The sequence below is a fragment of the Sylvia atricapilla genome, unplaced genomic scaffold (assembly GCF_009819655.1).
Source record: "Sylvia atricapilla isolate bSylAtr1 unplaced genomic scaffold, bSylAtr1.pri scaffold_207_arrow_ctg1, whole genome shotgun sequence".
In the NCBI taxonomy this organism is placed as follows: Eukaryota; Metazoa; Chordata; class Aves; order Passeriformes; family Sylviidae; genus Sylvia; species Sylvia atricapilla.
In genome coordinates this window covers 1,032-22,019 of record NW_027077136.1, presented here as the reverse complement: position 1 = coordinate 22,019, position 20,988 = coordinate 1,032, and the positions used below count along the sequence as shown (strand labels likewise).

The 20,988-nt window shown below is 51.4% G+C and overlaps 1 protein-coding gene across 1 annotated transcript; it reads right to left on the bottom strand.

Moving 5' to 3' along the window:
* Positions 1 to 4,044: 4,044 nt before the first annotated feature.
* On the bottom strand, positions 4,045 to 20,568 carry LOC136374916 (hydrocephalus-inducing protein homolog; the record flags this gene model as incomplete). The annotated part of the gene is made up of 19 exons (XM_066340294.1): positions 4,045 to 4,113; positions 4,285 to 4,425; positions 5,391 to 5,640; positions 5,994 to 6,232; positions 8,086 to 8,238; positions 9,687 to 9,851; positions 10,286 to 10,421; positions 10,942 to 11,042; positions 12,795 to 12,891; positions 13,767 to 13,990; positions 15,018 to 15,136; positions 15,635 to 15,734; positions 16,091 to 16,274; positions 16,689 to 16,887; positions 17,464 to 17,588; positions 19,422 to 19,621; positions 19,806 to 19,940; positions 20,072 to 20,191; positions 20,443 to 20,568. Coding segments are annotated over 19 exons (2,883 nt in total), but the record flags the coding sequence as incomplete, so codon positions are not given.
* Positions 20,569 to 20,988: the final 420 nt, after the last annotated feature.

Here is a 20,988-nt window from a genome sequence, read left to right as displayed (position 1 = left end):
AGAAACATACAGGTGACAAGAGAGACACACAGGATAACACAGGGCCAGAAGCTGGAAATATCTGTGGGCTTTTTAGTGAAAAGAAGAAAAGGGGAGATTATTCCAGGACATCCTCTTCAGCTCCTGAAGTGACTGAATGCCTAACTTCCTCCCTGGATCCTTTTGTGGCTCAAGCAAGAGCATTAGACAAGAGCATCTCCTTGGAGCTGAAGCTTTAAGAGCAGATCAGTGGAGGGATATCTCAGGGACATGTCCCTCTGGACATCTTCACTGGGACCCTTGTCTTCCCCAGGAGGCAGTGATAGGTGCCTTGAAGAGGACAGGGTGATGTCCCTCAGCCAGGGGAGAAGGGAGGGATGGAGATGGCCATCCTAAGGCAGCTTGGATGCTGGACTTATCTCTCCAAGGTTGTATGCTGAGCCCCAGGGCCAAGAGAGGAGCTGAGAAGGGGAGAGAGCCGGGGGTGGAGGTGGGCAGGAACCCCCTGGCCACGGTCCAAGAGAAGCCCAGTGTGGTACCTGCAGCCCCCAGTCAATCTCCTCCACGTCCAGTTGGAAGCTGGGGCACGAGGCCTCCCCAGTCACCACCACCTGGTAGGTGGGGCCTCCCTGCACGTGGCACCGCGCCGTGACACGGGCCACGATGTTGGCGTGGCCAAAGAAGGTGAAGGTGACCAGCTCGCTCTGTCCCGGCTGCAGCTCACCCCACTGTGGCACGACATCAAACACCTGGAGGGAGGGGAGAGAGATTGAGGTGCTGAGTGTGGAAATGGATGCAGAAGAGCAGCTGTGCCTTGGAGCAGAGCACAGTCATAGCTGGAGGGGCCGATTCCCCAAACACAGCCAGAATCAGCCCAATCTCATCCTGCATCCATGCCACTGACCAGTGGAGGGACCACGGGGAAAATCTTCTCCCATAATCACTTCTCCATGAGTATACACTCCATTAAGGTAAACTGGAATGTCCCCTGGCAGCAAGAAATTCTCTCTGCTGCAGAACTTGTGTTTGGAAACATTTCTCACTGCCTTCAGAAAAACAGGAGACGTGGAGGTTGGAGCCCTTGGAGCCGGGGGAAGGAAGGCTCATCCGACTTCTGAGGCTTTTCCCCCTCTCTCTCATTTACGTGCTGCTCTCCCACGCTGGCTGCTCCAGCCAAAGTTCCCACAACAATTTCCTGGCAACCACCTGATGAGGTAAATGGGAGCAATGCCCTCCACAGGTGCTGCACAGGGGCCATCTTGGGCCGGCCCTATAGAACATCCCACGTGGCCTCTCCAGGGACCAGTTGCTTCAGCAGAGCTTTGTGATGGGCTTGGAGGGATGTGAGGCCCCTCCCTCAGTGGGCAATGCTGAGGCCACCAGTGGGAGTGGGGCTACAGAACTGCCTTCCACACTGGGAACGTGCAAGTGAGACAAATTCCCACTTACCTCCTGCATTCTCACGTCGTGGTGCTCCACCCCTGAGAACTGACTCAATCCCCTCTTCCTCACTGGCCTCTGAGACTCCATGAAAGTGGATGGAACAGAAGTGGACAGCTCCTGGAAAACAAGCACCACGGGCTGCAGTGAGCAGCAGGCTGGTCTGAGCAAGATCACTGTGCTGCAGGCTCCACCACCTCAGCACACCAGGAGCAGCTGAAAAGGGAGCTGGGCACAAATCAAGTGCGAAAATGTCCAGGCCATCAGTCGAGGGTGGGTCCAAGCCCACCCACAGATGAGATCTGGGCTCCATCTGCATTTCCTACATCAAACTTGCACAAGGGACCTGGGTGCCCCCAGCAGTCAGGCAGGGAGGGTTGCAACTACATCATCTCTGAAAGTCCCTTCCAAGCCAAACCATTCCAGGATTCTAGGATGGTTACTTGAATTTCCCTGGTTTCCTTGAGCATACGTGGCAACAAGCAGGAAATAAAGATGATCTTATGCTTCTGTCTGAAAACATTCAGCCACACTTTTCGCTGCATCTACAGGGCTTTGTTTCTCCTGATTCAGAAAAACTGGGCAGAGTTAAAACAACTGGTATTTGTGTGTGAGCAGGTACAACCCCCCTCCTTAATGCCAACGCTGGGGCTTTGAGAAACTCTTCTGCTTCCTTACATTTTTTTTTAATTATTACCCCATGAGCAGCCTCTGTTCCCCATGATGCAGAACAAGGGGCCATTTCCCACTCCAAAGTACTAATGTTCACCAAATTGGCCAGTTGGCAGATCAAAGGCCTTTTTCCTTGTTTGGAGGAAGACACAGTGACTTTGCAAAGTCTTGCTTTATAAAAGACAGCTCGAGAGCTGTGACTGCAATCCCAGCTTTCAGGTGAAGGCAGAGATGTGAGCACTCTGGCTGTGCTGGGAAGGGGCTACAGGGAGATCAGGACTCTTCATGGCTTGACACACAAAGGAAGCTGGAAGCCATCTCATCATGATGCAGATAAAGACCCCATTTTACATTATACAGCAAATAAACAATAGCAAAATCCCCAACTCAGCACAGGTCTGTAGGGTCTGAGTGGGCTTCTCTGAGCAAAAATTTCCCTATTTCTCCCTGCCCAGACACCCCATGTCCAGCTGTCACTCTCAGGGCACAGAACAGAAGGGCAGCAAAAAGGGAGGTTGGCACAAGCATGACGTTATGGTGGCAAGCTGAGGAGGCAATGCAAGTGGTAGATGCCCAAGAAGATCTACCTTTGATTCCAGGGAGTCCTCTGCATCTGATAGCTGCTGGTCACTATCCTCCTGGTCACTGTCCACCTGGTCACTGTCCTCCTGATCACTGTCCTCCTGATCACTGTCCACCTGGTCAGTGTCTTCCTGATCAGTGTCTTCCTGATCAGTGTCCTCCTGATCACTATCCTCTTGGGCAGGACCTTCCTGGTCAGAATCCTCCTGGGCAGAATCCTGTATTGTTTCTGAGGTTTCAGTTGTCTCCTCCACACTTTCAGTCTCTCCCTTCTCTGATGACTGGCGTTTGAATTTAGGTGGTGGAGGCCTGAACCTGGAACATAACATAACTGTGATCATCGACGTGTGGTGGGAGAGAGGGATGCCTGCAAGAGCAGCTCCTCACTGGGATGCAGCCCTGGCTGGGTGCTGGTGTGGTGAGCTCAGTGACAGCCACTCCAAAACCAGGCTGGAGCAGCTCCATGCTGGGAGCAGCACAGGGATGATGCACACACCTTATGGTGTTCACCTTGCTGTCTGTCCAGAAATGACCAGTGGTACTGGACAGGAATTGGGCTGCAGTTGGTCATCTCCATATAGAGCATTTGCTCAGTGTCATTTATGATGCAGCCAAAGTCCACGGCCTCGGCCTCAAGATGGAGATTTGGGAAGAAGACTTCTCCCTGCACAGTGAGCTGCTCCTCATGAGGATGCTCCATGAAGCGCATCCTGAGAACCCTCTTTGCCACCCCGGCTGTGCAGGTTGTCCTCATAAGCTGGGTTAAACTGGATGCAGAGCTGAAGCTCCTCCCCTACATCCAGTGTCATGGGCTGCAAGGAGATGAGAGCATTAATCACCTTTGTGATCAAGGTCCCAAGGCCTGACAGCAGGAAACAGTAAACGTTCAAAGTGTGACCCCCACAAGTGTGGGCTCCTCAGTCCACCCTCATTTCTTTGCAGTGAGGATCTGTCTGCAGACACCACGCTCTGGTCTGAGATTCTCTCAGGCTCACATTTCTGTGCTCAGCAGCAATACAAGGGGTGATTTCTGGAGAGCTGGGATGCTTTCCCAGGAGACACCTTTACTGCACAGCTTTGCCCCAGTCTGTTTTCCTGCTCCCCTCTCCTCACGTTTTAGAGCCAGCATGGATGTTAGCAATTCAGATATGATTTTGATTCCTTCAGCAGCTCTGCTGAGGCAGATCAGGCCAATCCACTACTGACACGACAGAAGAAACTTCTGGAGGACCTCCCCAGAGAAGTGCACACCACCATCCCTTCTTCAAACCCCACTGAACAAGCACACAGAGGCTCACCTTGGAATCTGCAGGGAGGGGCTGCTGGTCCCACTGCAGATTAGGAATGGCTGCTCCAAGTCCAGCACAAAGCTCAGTGGCAGTGAGCAGGTGTTTTTATAGACAAAGGCTGGTACTGCAGCATCAGGACATCACTGGGTTTCTACAGAAACAGGAGACAAGGGAACACAGCCTCAAGTGACCACAGACCTCCTTCCTTTCCCTTCGGATGCATTTCCCATTTTTCAGCCCCAGAAGTGCACATATTTCAATTAACTTCCAGCCAATTTATGAGTTACACCTTTAAATGCCAGCACGCAGTCCAGAGTCTTACCTTCACCACACGGAAAGTGATTGCTCCGGGTGACATTTGCACAACAGGGCAATGAACTTGCAGGTGACATCCACTTGCATTGATCAGCTTCTTTGCTCTCTCTTCCCCAACATAGCAGAACAGCAGCCGCTCCGTCACCTCCTGCACACAAGATGCACTCGTCACCCGGGTGTGCTGGCAGGCCAAACAGCCCACACTGGCTTGCCACCCCTCCATGGGCCTATTCCTGTCATTTATTATTAGGGACTCTAGTTAGTCTCTGCTCTCGTCAATAGCTCGCTTTTCTTTCTGTGCTGCCACCCATTTTATTCGAAATATCTGTGCTCAGGGTCCTGAGCCAGGCAAGGCATACAAGACTTAGCTGGCAGCTTCTCTGCAGAGTTTCGTTTCCCCTGGAAAGAAAGGTCCAGGTAGGAGAACACCCCAAGACTCTGCTAAAATCTCCCCCTCTGAGTTGCTCTCCAGGGATGCTGCAAAACCTGGCTGGCCCTGGGACACCAGGGCTGGCTGAGAGGCCGGGGCAAGCAGTAATAGAAAAGTTGACCCAAGTCAATTTGTCAATTGGAATTATCCCTGGGAACAGTTTCCTGCCTGGATGGACATGGCACTGATCACTAGAGCTGGCACACTGTGTTTTCCCCCTCCAGAACTCAGGGCTAGACATGTTTTGTCTTCAGAGGAAAAGCAATGCTGCTCCCAGACACTCCTACTATTCACAAGGCTTTTGTTTTACTGCCTGCTTCCCTCAGAAAAAACCCTTGACAGTACTTTAATTGACTTCCTGCCTGGGCTTCCAATCTAAGTGCAACTTGTTTTCTCTGCTCTTCCTTTCTGCCTCAGCACATGGCACCGTGACCCCTGTTTGCCCATAAGAGCAATACTTCCTTCAGCCTGTCTTTTGGGATCAGCAAGCTGGGTTTATGGTAGCTAAGGAAACACAAAAGAGCCTTGGCAAGTGATGGTGGCCAGCAAGGAAAGCAACTGGCCATAAAAGAGTTTCCTGAAGTCACCTGCTCCCTCTCGCAGGCAAATGTCAAGGGGCTGCGGAAGCAGCCCCAGCGGAGGGGATCTGGCAGGGAAGGCTCAGCCCTTGGCAGGGGCCTCACCTGGACAGTGCTGGAGTAGCCTTCCAGCACCACCTGCACAGTCTGGCCCGGCCTCAGGTCCATCTGCATCGGCTGCAGCTTGAACACGGGGCTGCCAGGCCTGGGTCTCTGGGGAGCATCTTTGGTGCCCCTGAGGGCAGGGCCACGAGGGCGCCGCCGGGAGACGCGGAAACCTTCGGTGCTCCAGTACAGCTGGTGGAGGCGGCGCCCTCTGTTTGTCAGCTGGAACTCGTAACGGCACGGACTGCAGCTGCAAGAGGAGCAGGGATGGGAAAGGTCATGGAAGCTGCTGCTGCCCCGGGATCACTCGGCTGCACCTTCACCCCGATGGCATTCCCTGACTGCACACTCTGCAATAAAAACTCCGCCCAAAAGGCTGCCCAGGCTCAAAGCTTCAGCCCTGCCAGGTCTTCCAGCTTTCCCATTTCTGTGGCTTTCCAGGATACCTAGCCACTCTCAGATGACCTATTTCTAAAGGAATTCCTGTGGCTTCAGGGAAACACAGCTGGGGCCTTGAGTATTGGAGAAGAGCAAGCCTGAAGGACTATGGAAAAATTGTTCCTTGCTGAACCCAGAGGAGAAGTGAAGCCGAGAGTCTCCTACCTGAAGTGGTAGTGCAAGTTGAGCTGCGGACCGAGAGGTTTATCACTGGCAATTGTGGTGCCAGTGCCCACAGCCTGCACTGAGATGAGGGTCGTGGGGCTGTTCTCAGTGAACACCTTCACCTTGTCCTGGAATTTCTCAGTGTCATTCAGGTTTGCTATGACAGTCACAAGCACTTCGGAATTAGGGGGGACCACTCCTCTATTGGGTTCAATCCTCCAGCGTGAGCCTTTCCCAGCCTGTAAGACAAACCAAACACGAGCTTAGGATGGAAACCATGGGCCCTGCTCTGCTGTGAGGTGCAGGAGACAGGAAGGCTAAGGAGAGGAGTGTAAAAATCATACAGGTTTAATTTCCCTAAATGTCAGCTATGGTGTCTGGCAGCAGCAACTCTCCAAGAGCTCCTACAATGTGTATTTTACCTTCCTTTAACTGACTCAGGTCATGAGCCCCGTTTTGCTCAACTCAAGGGATGCTCCTCCTCAGGAGAAGGTTATTTCCCCTCCTGGCTCTCTCTGGAGTGCTTGCCAAGGGAAGCTATTTACTCTCTCCTGGCTTCCCAACAGGAGAGTTGCTCTGCACAAAGGCTCAAGGCCGGAGGAAGTCAGGACTGCTCAAATCCCAGCCCAGCAGCCACACAGCTGGAGGACACTGCTGAGAGCCTGAAGAATAACTCTGCAAAGCCAGCTGAGGAAAACCTCAAAGTCTCCTTTCCCAAAGGGCCATCAGTGCTTCTCAGCAGCCCCTGAAGGACTGAGGCCCTCACTTCCCACTGACCATCAGCTGTAGAGAGGCCCCAGTGCCCTCTGCTTTGGAAAAGTCAGCTCTACATCGTTATAGCAGGGGAGGAAAGCAGGAGGAAGAAAAAAACCTTGCAAGACGTGCCCTCTGGGCATGGCATGGCCTTCCTAAGAATTCTCATCCTCTGCTTTCTCATGGACCTCCCTCTACAGATGGGACAAGAGAGCTGCAACAGCCCAGGTGGGGGGAGGAAAGGCCCTGCACCAGCACAGCTGTACAGACACAGCTCTGCAGGTCCAGCCCTGGTACAAGCATGTGAAGCCCATCCTTTACATGCCAGGCCCACCCAGCCAAGGTGCATTGCTCCCTGCAGAGGCTGAAAGCAGAATTTCACTGTGGAGTCAGGGAAAGCTGCCTTGGCAATCTCCTGCTTTGGGGTTATGGTTATGCCCCAAAGAGCTGGAAAAGCAGCAAGAGGAAAATTCACCCCACTCCTCCTTGGCCCAGGAGGCTGAGCCTGGACTCTCCCATAACACCCAATGCTTTATCCACAAACACAAACAAGTCCACAGTGTCAGGCTTGGCTTTAACCAGCTCCAGAAGCTGAAGCTACCCAATATAGAGATCAAATCTCTTTTCAAAGCTGTTTTCAAGCCTCTCCCACATGCCCCCTCCAGCAGGGAGCACATGCCACTCAGCCCCAAGCCATGTACCCTTCCTGGCTGCTCCTCCTGCCAGAGGAGCAGCTCCAGCTCCAGCCCTGCAGCTTGTCCCCCTGTGTAACCTCCACCAATGAAACAACCTTTCTCTGCAGGTGGTCCCTTCTGCAATGCTGCAGAGACTCAGACACACTGGGGTGCACAACCCTCACGGGTACATTTGTGAGCAACAGCCCTACTGGCCTGACCCACAGGAGTGGTGAAACTTGCCTTCCCACCAGCAGTCTGAGGGCACATCTCACACCCTGGTTTCTGCCATTACCAGAAGTCTGGCACAAAACAAGTGCAGATGGAATGGGGAATCCATGGGGAAATCCGTGCCCATCCAGCAGAAAAAGGGCCACAGGCTTCTCTTGATCTCAGAGCTCCAAAAACATGACTCGCACAGTTAAATATCTTCCACAAAATAAAGAGAGGACTTGCAAACATGATCCAGACTCATTTCTGCTCCAGCCTCTCTGCACAGTCTTTCACAGAGGTGTGCCTGGGATTCTGCCTCCTCTTGCTTGTGCTCAGATGGAATCTCTTGTCCACTCACACAGAACAACACAGAAACATTGCATACAAAAAACAAGTCAAGGGCTGCTACTAACCTGCCCTTTTCCCTGGAAAACAGCCCCACAGACACTTACCATCTCTGCCCAGAAGGATGCAGGAATGTCACTGTGATTGGAGATATAGAGCCTTTTGGAGCTGTCTTGTAAGACTGGGATACTGCCAAAGTTTATCTTCCTCGGATAGACATAGACAATGGGTCCGTGGCCAATGCACTCTAAATGGATTTTCTGTTGTAGGAAGAAGAGAGGAAAGAACAAAAAAAAAGACTCAACAAGGAGAGTTTTAAAAACTTAGCCAGCTCTAAGAGCATTCCTAGCCTGGGGATAATTGTGGCAGTTTGAAGTTACAAGTGATGCAGAAACAGAAGGCCTGGAGCAAGTGTGGGGAATGCAGTGATGCCACCTGAAAGCCACAAGCTCCTGTTATCAGGGGACAGAGAATTGCTGTTTGCCACACTTGCTTCTTCACACCTCCTCCTTTTTCCTCCATAGGAAATTGCTGTTTCCTCTGCCTCCTGCCTGCTTCATTCACTGCTCCATCTTGCCCCAAACCACTTTCCCAACTTCTGCTGCTGCACAGCCATCCCTGAACACCAAGTTCTTTAACTTTCACAAAGCTACACTGGTGGAACCAGCACAAGTCAGAAGCAAAGCAGGCTCTTCAGAGTAGAGAGGAGGCAGGTTAGCTGCCTTCAACTTGTGCTTAGGTGTATTCCTCATGTATAGGAGTAAGGGGCATTAATTAGTAATTGCATCATTCAAGCTGTATTTTTTCTTGGGAAAAAAAAAGTCTGAACTGACACCAGCATTGCAGGCAATGTGACACACAGGAAGAAGAATAAAAGCAGGAAGCAAATTTGTCCTCAGTGTTACTGCTACATACACACCCCCACATCCTGCAGCACTGCTGGCATTGGTGGGGTGCTAATGTCACAAATCAGACTATGGAGGGGTGAAGAGCATCCCTGCCTGGCAGACAGGGCCTGTATTTAGTAGTCACTCTTGCTGTTATGACATATGCCTCTTTTAGGAGCTCTTTTAGAATCTTCTTTAGAATCCTTAGAATCATCTTTAGAATCTTCAGAATCCTCTTTTAGGAGCTTTAGTTCAGGAATTGCTTGCCTCATCCATTTCCAAACTTGGTGGAAAAAACAAGCCGAGTCTGTACTCCAGATGCAAGTCGTGTGGACATTCATCTGTTTTTGGCTGGGCTTTTGCTGAGGAAATATGATGGATGTTTTTCAGATCGGAGGGACTTGGCTTTCAGAGAAGCCTCAATCCAGCTCTGCACAAAACATTCCTTCAGCGTAGTCTTGTACACAGTGCTTGCTTTAGCAGGACTCAGGGACATCCTTGTGTGGTTTTGAGCCGCTGTAATGAGGCAGCACTTGTGTTTGTCTGATAACAGGGCAGAGAGTGAGACTCTCTGGCTTTTAGGCTGGGGCTGTTATCCCATCTGCCAGATTTGTTACTCTGTGCTGCCTCAGGCACTGAGATTGCCACCCAGGAGGCTTCCACCTTTCCTCTTGTCTAGGCATAAGCTGCTGCTTGTGCCACCAGTGCTTTCTCTCCTTGTCCACACCAGCCAGAGATGACAAGCTCCTGGAAGAATCCTTGTACCCTTTTCCACCCACTGGGATGAGTGGCTCAAGGCACACATCTCCCCTTGCTCTCACCAGTGGGGATCCTTCTCTCCCAAACACGGCGAGCTCAGCAGTGACGTTGCACTCTCCCACCAACTGGGCCTTGAGTGTAATTGGGATCTCCACTGAGCTGTGAGCCTCGATAATCCCAGCTGGCACAGAGCTGGAGTACCATGCAGCAGCCTCCTCCTTGTGTTCCTAGAAGGAACAGAATCAAAAGCAGCTTCAGAACTGAGGAAATGTTAAACTCCTTCACATTTACCACAAGAGCAACTCAGACACACTTGTAAAAATTCTCAGGAGAAAGCAAAAAGGCAAAAAACAAGATGCAAAGTGTAGGTGCTGAGCATCCCCAGGGGGTCCAAAAGTTGCTGCATCCACAGACACACACTTCTGTGCTGACAGCTTCCTTGCATCAGATTTTCACTGCACTCTAAGCTCTTTTGACTTGAAGTCAAAGACTAGAATATAAACATCTTCCTCAAGAGGTTAAACTGCTTCCTAAAGTTTGTATTCAGGTTCCTGTTCTCAGAAAACCTTTAGGTTTGGACACAAACCATTTTATTCCCCTTTTATTCCCCTAATGACCCCTGAGTAACATTTGAGGGGAGGAGGTGGATGCAAGGCCAAACCTGAGGGAGAACACAGTAGCAGCCAGGGAAGTTGCTGTCATTCACAAGGGTCAGCCTCTCCTCGTAGGGCACCTGTAGGCAGCAGTGCTGGAACGTCACCACGGGGCTGAGCACTCGCAGGGGAGGAACCTTGCATCTGGGCAATGAGAAGGCCCCAAGGGAATTAGAGATGCTGAGAGCACTGAGAACTTTTGTCCTCCAAGAGCGTGGAATGGAGCATAAGGCATTTGTCAAGTCCAATAGAGATGTAATAGTCCTACAGTGAGGAATCCCCTTTAACTTCTTTGCACTCAAACACCTCTTGTCAAGGAGGGGCAAACCCTGAGGCTTCACTCTGCAGAGGCTTCCAAATGCCCAGGCAGAGCAGGTGCCCTGTTCCAGAGCTGTCTTAGCAGTTTTGCCCCTTCTTTGCCCAAGGACCCTTGCAAGGACTCCTGTAACAGCCCCAGCAGCCCACGAGCTAGAAAAGGGCCTTAGGGCCACGCCTGGCTGTGAGCAGGGGACATCTCACCGTGGGCTGCTTTCCTAGCACTGTTGTCATGTCTAGATGGGCAGATCCAGCTCACTCAGCAATGCTTCTCCTTTGGAGCTGCAGCCAGGCAGCTGGTGCTGGATGCATGAGGAAAGACAAGCGGCTGCAAGAAAAGCCTTGGTACCTGGCTGTGAGGGTCAGTGCCAACACCTCCTTGCCAACACCATCCACGTCCAGCACCAGCTGCAGGTTGTAGTTTCTGACGGTGTTGGAACACAGGGTCACCTGGGAGAAGAGAAAAGAAGTGCAGCCAGCATTTGTTCACTCCCAAAACCTCATCACCCATGTGTGGTGTCCTCCAGTTCTTGTTCCATGGTATAGAAAGGGTGGATTCTGCCTTAATTCTTCTCCTGGTCCATAAGTAGAGCACAGTCTTTGGGAGTAACAAAAGCCTTCTGGCAATATCAGATTTGTTAAAGGGACTCCTTCTTCCCCTGACTACAACACAAATGCAGAAGAAGTCTGTTGTCTTGAACAGAATGAGTCCAGCTTTACAGCAGGAAGCTGAGGGCAAAGTGTGGCCCAGCTCATGCTGGGCAGTTCATGACTGCAGAGTATTTTCTGTCCCCACTGAAGACCCCTGCAGTGAATAGAACTCATCTACTCCCCAGCAGATGAGAAACGAGACCAGGAAGGAAAGAAAACTGATTTATACAACAATCTCTCTCTCTCTTTAACAGCAACCTTCTGTTTTCATCCTTCCTCTGCCCACTTGCAATCAAAGAAATCACTCTCAAAAACACAAGAATGCCTTCAGTGCTTGACCATATGGTACATGATTTCAGCTTGTGATTTTGGAAACAGACCAGTGCTCCTTCAGGAAGGTCCCAAGTAACCCAGCTCACAGAGGCCCCACACCAGGGCAGATCCTCACTCACACGATGTTTAGAGCTAAAGCCCTCCCCCACTCCAGTGAAGCTCCAGCCCCACCGGCTGGACCCTTCCCATACTTGGATATCCTGGGATCCCAGCCCACGGAGGGTCCCTCTGCAGGGACTTATGGTAAATTCCCTTGGCTTCATCAGACCATCAGCTTCCTTCCTCCAAGCCTGGCTACTGAGTTTGAGTTTCTGGTCAGCGCTGCAAACGCTGGGCTCTCCAGAGCCATCCCCAGGAATGCGGAGGGTGACGGCCACGGACACCAGGGAGGTGTTAAACAGGCAACACTTCAAGGTGCGAGGAAAACCTGAGAAAATGGCACAATTATCCATTTAGGCATCAATATCTCATCATTGCTGGTGTGAATATCCTGGTAGGCTAAAACTGTGCTTGGATTTCACCTCTCTGTCATCTGAACTACAGCTCATTGCAGTGGATACATGGCTTGGCTGGCCAGCTGTGTGTGGAGGAGACATCTCCCACAGCCTGCTTACCAAGAGTCATTTGAACATAGATGAGGGGAAAAGCAACTGCAGGCACAGCCCAGGGCTTCTCCATGCCCAGCAACAGTGATCACTGCCAGCTGCAGCAGTCACTCCAGCAGGGAGGCAAGAGAGGCACAAAAAGGACAAACGGCACAAACCAGGCACGAGAAGCACAAAAAGGATGTCACAATCCCAAATGTCACCAAGGTGACCATCCATCTGCAGACAACAGTCAGCAGCACAGTTAAAAGAAACAGAGATAAAACAGCTGCACCCAGCTGAAGAAGCCTTGGGAATGAAATCAGATTAAGCAGGATGCAGCTCCTCTTACAGATATTCCTTACATGTATATTCCTTACAGATATACATATTCCTGCCTGGTGCCATTTTTTATTGTGCCACTTATTCAAAAGGAAACCAGAAGTGGCCAAACAGTGAGATGACTATTCCTTTGGTCCTGTTTGATGTCACGATGGCAAAAGGCTACCTGAGGCACCAGCAGCCCTGGGGTTAACACCCAGAAGAGGCTGTGGTGGAGGAACACCACAGTGTGTGGAGTGATGAATGCTCTTATGTTCGAGTGCTCCATGTCAGCAACACACCAACCTTTCACCCTCTGGGGCGAGCCCAGGGCACACTCACCAAAGGGGACGTCACCGAAGTGGAGGGCGGGCACATCAAAATGGAAAGTCGGTGCTTTCACAGAGCCCCTGCAGGACAAAGGCAGGGAGGGAGTGGCTTTGTTAAAGGGAATTGCAAAGGGTTCGGGTGTCCTTAGGGAGGGGCTGCATAAAAGCTGCTGTCAGAGGCACCCTGGGTTTCCAGTCAACCCAGCACCCTGTGCTCAGCACAGCACCCACGAGGACAGGAGGCTGCCAAAGCAGAATGGTCAGCAGTTGACAGACTATCTGGGACAGGCCCTCGAGCTGCTGTGGTCCTGAGAAGTGAGTTTTACTTCTCCTATCCTCACTTTTCTTCTTCTTTTCCCACCTCTACCCTTTGCTGAGGGAGGATTCTATCCTTTGCGATGGCACCAGCCCGTGTCCTTGGGACAGTTCCTGCTGCACAGGTCCCTATCTCCCACATCAGCCCTTTCCTGGCTCTGGAAAGGAGGTACCAGAGCACTCTGCACAGGAGCTGGGAGCACAGCTTGTCCCCCACAGCATGGCCATGAGAGGGGAGCTGAGGCTGCTGCTGCCCCTTTGGGATGGATTATTAAGAGAGGTTTATAAACACACTGCTGCTGGAGCAGAATCACCCAGGCTGGCCCATCTCCAAAGCCCTGGGGGCCTTGCTGGCTGTTCAGGTGGGACATCCCAGAGCAGCTACTGCCCAAAGCTGATCCCTTTCACTGCCTGCCATGGCCCAAGGCAGAGGGAGATCCCTGCAGGGAGGAGGAGTCACTCCAGCCCCCAGGTACCACACAGGGCAGCAGGCACCCCCACACTAAGGCAAAGCCAGGATCAGAGCAGAGATTAAGACCTCAGGAAACACCTTTTTTCTCTGCCCAACCCCAAAATGAGGAAGGTGGGGGATGTCCCAGAGACAGCTACAGATGTGTCCACCAAGCTCCCAGAGTCCTTACTTGATGGTCAGGATGGCAGGCGTGGGAGATCCAGCCACACTGAACTGGAACTGTTCCTCAAAGTCCCCCAGGATGGTGGCACAGAAGGAGATCCTGATGGCCTCAGGCCTGCCCGGGGCCACGGTGCCCTCCTGGGGCAGGAAGGTGAAGCAGGAGCCCATGGCTGTGGTTGGAGGGATGAGGCTGAAGGGAGCCTCAATGGGCCCTCTGTTTAACAGGATTGCCTGCAGCAGCAGGAAAGCAAAATGGAAATGCATGAGGAATCTTCCTTTCCCACAGAAGGCAGAGTTACTTTGGAATTAAACAATTAACACTTGTACAAGGCAGAAGATGGCCTGTGCTTCTGCATGGCAAAAGCTGAAAAGTACAACTTAGAAATACACCTTTGTATGGCTTTGGGTTTTTCATGGAAAGCAGTGATAACTTCACCTAAACAGTGTCACTCTGGGGCTCTCCACATTGACCTGCAGCACAGAGAAGCTGCTCAGCATCACCAAGTTCATTCACACCCAGCCCTAAGAGCAACGCTGGGCATGGCAGCATTACCAGTGAAATCCCCATAGAGCTGCTGCTGCTGCTCCAGGTGTGCCCAACCCCAGCATGGGCAGGGCACGTTCAGCTTCCATTGCAGCCAACCTGTTTACTACTGCATGTAGGAGAAAGCAGAAGCAAAGATGTAGAAAGGCCCTTTGTTTCCCTCCCAGAAACACTTTGCTCTTTCTAGAGCCAGAGGTACAGCATGGCTGCAGTGTGGTGAGGGACTGGCCAGCAAGGGAATGCACTGCCAAGCACTTTGACCAGTGCTCACCAAGGAGAGTGGGTGACTTTGCTCTGACTCCCAGGAACAGGCAGGAGGGACTTGACTGCAAACTGTCTGCAATGGACTCAAACTCAAATGCAGCCACTTTGTTCCAGCTGCTTTTGGACAGCCTGAGCACAAAGGTGATTTGTGTCTGGGGCTGGAACAAAAGCCTCTGAACATGCAGCTTTTTGGCCCAGTGTTGCTTTCACGTGTCAAGCAGTTTTGCAGGAAGCCTCCCAGCTGATCTCCAAGGAAGACTGTCCAAAAGAAGGGATTGGGGTTTCATGAACAGCAGACACACTTTTCTGCATCAGAAAGGTGCAGAGTCCAAGAAACCTCCCAAATTTGACTAGTACTACAAGTACCCAAGTTGCCTGGAATTCCACAGGTCCACAAGGCTCACTGCTAATCCAGAAGCCACCAGGATCCACCCCAAGTCTGATGCTCACCTCATAGCTGTAGGTTCCTGTGACAAAAATCTCCCCAATGTCCAGTTCCTTAAAGTTGAAGCGGAGCCGGGGCCCGAAGCCTTCCCCTGTGATGTGCAGGGGCAGCCTGTTCTCACGGCCTGGGGACAGATGTATAGATCAGCACAGTAATTCCTTCTGCTTTCCTGCATTTTCCAGGCTGCCTTAGTGCTAGTCCCTAGCTCTGAGCTGCATGGGACCAGCTCCTGCTGTTCCAGGAGAAGATACAGAGCCTTCTCTTCCCTCAGGAGATATGGTACCTCCATAGAGACCATCCCTTCTTCTACCCCTATGTTGATAGTGAGTCTTTAGGAAAGGTCAGAAATTGTGTTCTTCCTCCATCTGGGTGCACCTCAGAGAGTGTTCTTCCCAAGGGAGAAGGAGCACACTAAATACAGGCAGCCCTCAGAACAGCTGAGAGGGAACAAATCAAAACGGAGGAGATCCCCTGGAAGCTGCAGGGACAGTGGGGATGTGCCAGCACTGCCCTGCTGACCACAGAGCCTTCCCAGCAATTCCACAGGAGCCCAGGGATCTGGGGGAGTGTTTGCACCTCGCCCTCCTCACTGTGCTGAGAGAGGCAGGGGGAGGAGCCGCACCTGAGATGTCGCAGTAAACTGCTTGCTCATACACCCGGGCTTCCTGGGGCTTAAAGAACACCATGATTTCAGCGGAGCAATTGGGCCTGATCTCGCCCTCCTAAAGCAGAAGGAGACAGTGAAACATTTATCTTCAAATGTCACAGTTCTTGTTTTCAACCGCAGTCCCGTAAGCCGTTATTTAGAGCATCACTGACAAGCAAGGAGTGAACAACACTCATCAGTAATACTGACAACAGAGTTTGGAAGCTTTAGTCAGGCTCCAGCTGCCTGCCAGGAGCCCACGGGGCAGAAACACTATTTGCAACTAGCTCTCTGGCATCATCAGAATCCCCATGACTTCTCTCTTGGCACACAAAGCCAGCTGAGGCAGGGATCGGTCAAGTGACTTTATTCAGGGATGAGGAGGAAGAGGAGGAAGAGAAGCAGGAATGGAGGTTCTTAGCCATCACTTACCTTAGGCTCAAGGGAGAAAATGTCATCTTTGAACAGCATGGGATCTCTTCTCACCTTTGCCCTCTCACTGTGGAGGCTGTGCATGAGAAGAGCAAAGCGTTCTTGGAGAGTGGTGTCCACTCTGCACTCCTTCAGAAAATCAGACAACTTGTCCTTTTCCTGCTGACACAGCCTGTGATACTGCCTGCAGCCACAGGAGAGACAAACCCAGCAGGCTGTTTAATAGGCCACGTGTTTGAGAGAGAAGTGCAAGTGCAGGAGCAGCTCCTCAGTTAAAGGGCTGACCCTGAGCCACGGGGTCCCAAATGGATCAGAGGATTACGTGTTGTTCACTCCACACCTACAAGCTCAGGGGAGGTTTCCAAAGCCAGCAGCCCTCAAGAGAATCTCCTGGCTCAAAGCCTCTGCCACAGCTGAGGGAGAATCCACCAGCCACCCCAAGTGGCTTTTCCTGACACACATCTGCTTGGGGGAGGCAGGTAGAGATGGCATGGTTTACTTACCCTAAGCCAGTCAAAAGCACCAATACCTCCTGAAGCCATAGGTTAGTTTGACCCTTGGGCAAGGTATGCCACTGAAATGGATCTTTCAAACCTACCTCAGCTTCAGCTCCTTCTCTTCCTGAGTATCAGCAGCCTTCCACTGGAAGTGGGCTGTGATATCACTCAGGTTGTGGATGTGCACAGTTGTGAGGTTTGATAGAGTGATGTAGGTCTTCCCAAATGTCACACTATTCCTGTCCAGCCCAATCTGGACATCCACAGCTCTTCCATGAAGGCTTGTGTGGGTGTCTTCACCTGGAACAAAGCAAAGAGGACCCTTTGCTCAGCCCACTGGCTGATGGAAGCACAAGGAACAGAGAAAACCACAGGGAACAGAAGCAAGTGTCACAGCTTTTAGCTGAATGAGCAGTTCCACGGATCAGGACATTTATCACAACCCGAGAGCTGCATGTGCACAGCATGAGGATGTCCTGGACAACCCACCAGCATTTCACCTTCTAGAACAGATCCCTATCAAAGCTTCCTCATTTCCAGAGCTTTCAAACCTCTGTTATTCCCAGCCAGCTCCTGAGATTCATCTAGGCTCAGACGTCAGTACCAAGCTCACCATTCCTGTTGCAGGTGAGTGTTTCTCAGGCAAAATGGAAACAACAAATACCAGACATGCTCTCTAGAAATGGCATTGCCATGGAGCTCTACAAGGATCAAGATGACAAACTACATGACTAGAAACTAGATGGCTACAAAATGAACACCATGAACACTATCATCATCTCCCTCTTCAAAGCCATGGCCACACCAGCCTTTCTGCTTAGAAAGGCTCTGCTCTGAGGGATGCAGGGAGTGCCCTGTGCAGTGCCCAGCACTCACCTGTGTCATAGTGCACGACAAGGGACACAGAACAGTCACCCGTCTTCAGGGGGTGAAATCCCACTGTCACCTGTATGGCGTCACCGACGTCCAGAGCTCCCGTGGCCGGAGTGACAGAGAAAGGGCTGCAACACAGAGACAGCAGGACTCTTGGGGGAGATTTGGGGATGTTATCCCTTTTGCAGTCCAGTTCACTTCTGCTCACTTGTGCAAGCAAAGAGCAAACCAACCACAGTCAGCAGAAGACAGAACAGACAGGATCAGAAACAGCTACTGACTCTAGTGTCAGGAGATCCAGCCCTCACAAGATCCTGTGGCATAAAACCACCTCATCTCTCCCATACTCTCTATGCAGCTCTCTGCAATGAGACTCAAGGGTCATTTTCATCTTGCTTACTTTCATCAGGCATCAGCTCCCCTTACTGACAGAGCTGGGCAAAAGTTATGGCCATGAGGATTCCAAGGACCGAGCACTCCTGACACAATTTAGAAACAGAGCTGACAAGTGAGCAAAGCTGGCAGTTTTGGGACCGAGGCTCTCAAAGAAGCATTCACCTGCCCTTCTGCTAAATGCTGTGTGCAAGGAAACTGTCATCTACTTCAAGTCCCATGGTATAGTTATCTGCTAGAGCCAAATGTTCTTTGGTCCACTGGTGCCTTAACTGCCAGAATTATTAAATTCTTTGATTTTGGGAGAATCGATCTCATTAAAAGCTGCCGTCCACTCCAAGGAGGACAGAAAATTTATTGCTAATTGAATTGCCTCATCAGTCCACTAACACTTACTGTAGGAAGAAACCAGAGTATCATCTAGTCTTAACATACAGAACTTTTTAGTGAGGGTGTAACAGCTGAAGTCAAACAGCATCAACAATTCTAATAAATCCAGTCTGTTAGGTTAAAGCAGCCATTGCTCCGTCTCTGTGCTGAAAAATTCTGTGCAGAGTCAGCAGATCACAAGCCCCATCTTTCCTTCTGTCACTGCATCCAGGCTCTACTTCATCTACTTTAGTATTTCATTCCTGAAGTTCAGGAACTCTTTACATCCCTATCAAGCAGGATCCAACATGCTCTGCAGCACTTGTTACAACAGCTGGCAAGCATGTTGCAAAAGGATACCAGACTTCATTGGGTATTTATCTTGGTGGTGAGAAAACAAGATCTGAAATCCAGAGAAAAACTCTGCCTGGATTTACAAGTTCCTGCCTACATTTGCACAGTCAAAAGCAGCAGCCTTTTGGAACAAAATCCAAGGAGCCTGCTTAAATAGCTTTGGTGGGCTTTGGTGGAAGCGTCTCTCAGAGCCTCATGTTTCACAGCAGAAAAGTCCATTTGCCTTCTGACCTCTGTTTTGCCAGGGGAAAAAAATCAAAAGCACTGAGCTGGCCCAGGTTAGACAGCAGGTCTGTGCTGCACTCCTGACCTCAGCTCCTACACCAAGACCTCTGGGATCAAATAATCTTCAACTCACCACCAGGCAACTGAACTGATTTTCTTGCAGGTACAGTGTCAAAAATGCATTACCCTCTCCAGTTCAGCCAACAGGAGAAACAGAGATTGTCTCCTGAGACTGACAGGAACAGCACAGGCTGTCCACAACACAGTTCACATGAGGCATCTTGTGAGAGGACCCCTGGAAAGCCACGTGCCACTGGCCTCCCAGGGAAAGGATGTGTTTGACAGTGGCAAGTAACCATTTCAGAAGCTGCTTGTGCTCAGGAGGGTGCAAGCCAGCTACTAACATGTTCCAGCACCCTCCAGGAAATCTGGGACAGAGAAAGCTCAAAGGCTGCATCCTGCTTAAAATATGAGAAGCAACAGCAAACCCCACACGTGCTGCGCATTTCCAGCCGGGGACGCAGGGCAGCAGCTCCGATGCTCTGGTTCCTTTTGTTGCTCTTTCCCAACTCTGTTATCACCCCAAGGTGTTTTGCAGGAGCACAGACGAGCTGCCTCACCTCTGGGTGCTCAGCTGGTAACAGGCTTGGCGGTTACCGACGTTGCGAACCAGCAGAGTCCTGTGGGTGCTGTACTTGACCGGACACTGGAAGAAGTCCAGCTCGTCAGGGAAGTCCAGGATGGCTCGGGCACCAATGGCCCGAATTGGCACAATGAACTCTTCCCTTTCACTGATGCAGACGAGCTTGTGGAAATAATCCTGCAGGAAAAGAAACTGTCTCAGCACAGGGCATTTATCCCTATCTTCAGCGTGGCCCAAGAGGATGTCCCAGTTCTAGATCCAGCGCCCCTGAAACCAGCAGAGGTCCTCGAAACCCAGGCCAGATGTCCTGAACGCAGCCTTGCAGGGTCACTTTCCAATCTCCTGGGACGTGCAGACTCACCTTGTTCTCTGCAGGGGTGAAGAGGACGTGCACAGTGCTGGAGAGGCCCGGTGGCACCTTGCGGCATGCGTCTTTGGGGCCCACCAGCTCGAAATAAGGGGAGCTCTCCAAGGTGACCTTCACCAGGTGAGGAACCTGCAGGAAAGACACGGAAGGACGGTTTTGTCACTTGTGGGGACAGGTGGAGGTGTCCTGGTGCCATCCCTAACCACCCTTCCCTGCTCTCCTCTTCCAGCAGTGTTAAACATCCATGTCCCAGCACTTACCTTGTCCCTGTTCCTCAGAAGCACTGGCATTTCACAGACCTCACCAGGGGTGTAGTTCTGAAACACCACCTCTGGTGGGCAAGGCTGAAATGAGCTCTGCTCTGGGTCAGCTGCCACGGACTGCAAGGAGAGGCAAGAGAGAGCAGGGAGAGGTTCAGCTGCTGGCAGGAAGATTCTGCACTCACCCCCAGCAAAGTACAGACTCCGGTCTGTACATCTGCCCAGCTCACACTGAGCAAACAGTGGCTCTTCCACCTCTGCCCTGGGCTGGGCAAACACTCCTGGACCACACTGAGCAGGCTCAAGCCAAGCTGCTCTTTTGGCACCCTCCTCCAGTATCACATCAAACAGCAAGGGCAGGGAAAGGCTACCTTGTGATGGGAGGTCTCATGCTTGGCTTGAGGCTGCACAATTGGAGGCAGAGTCAACTTCTTAGCTCTGGCCAGCCTCTGCTTGGTGGTGAGAGACATCTCCTCCCGGAAGGCAGAGGGAGTCAGCTGAAAGGCAATAAACCAGGAAGAGCCTCAGAAATGCCTTTGTTCATCTAGGCTTTTCTTGTTCGCTTGCTGTTGATGAATAATTTGTGATCAGAGCATCCAGGAACAGTTCTGGAAGCCCCGGAAGTTACCCGCTGAAATACTTAGCATCAGTAAATTAATAATACAGAGTGCAATACACATACTGCAACCACATGGCTCTGTCCCAGTAGCTTCTCCGTGATTTGATGGGACATGTTTGGGGATTTCTGCTCTCTGGGCACATGTTTCCTCTTTCATTTCATTGGATTGAGGCAGTGACCTTTTCAGAGAGTGGGGAGGAGCTCTCAGCACTCCCCTAACTCCATTCTTGCACAGCACTCAAAACTCACTGGGAGATGGCACTGCTGGGTGAGTGCAGGAGATGGAAGAAAGCAAAGT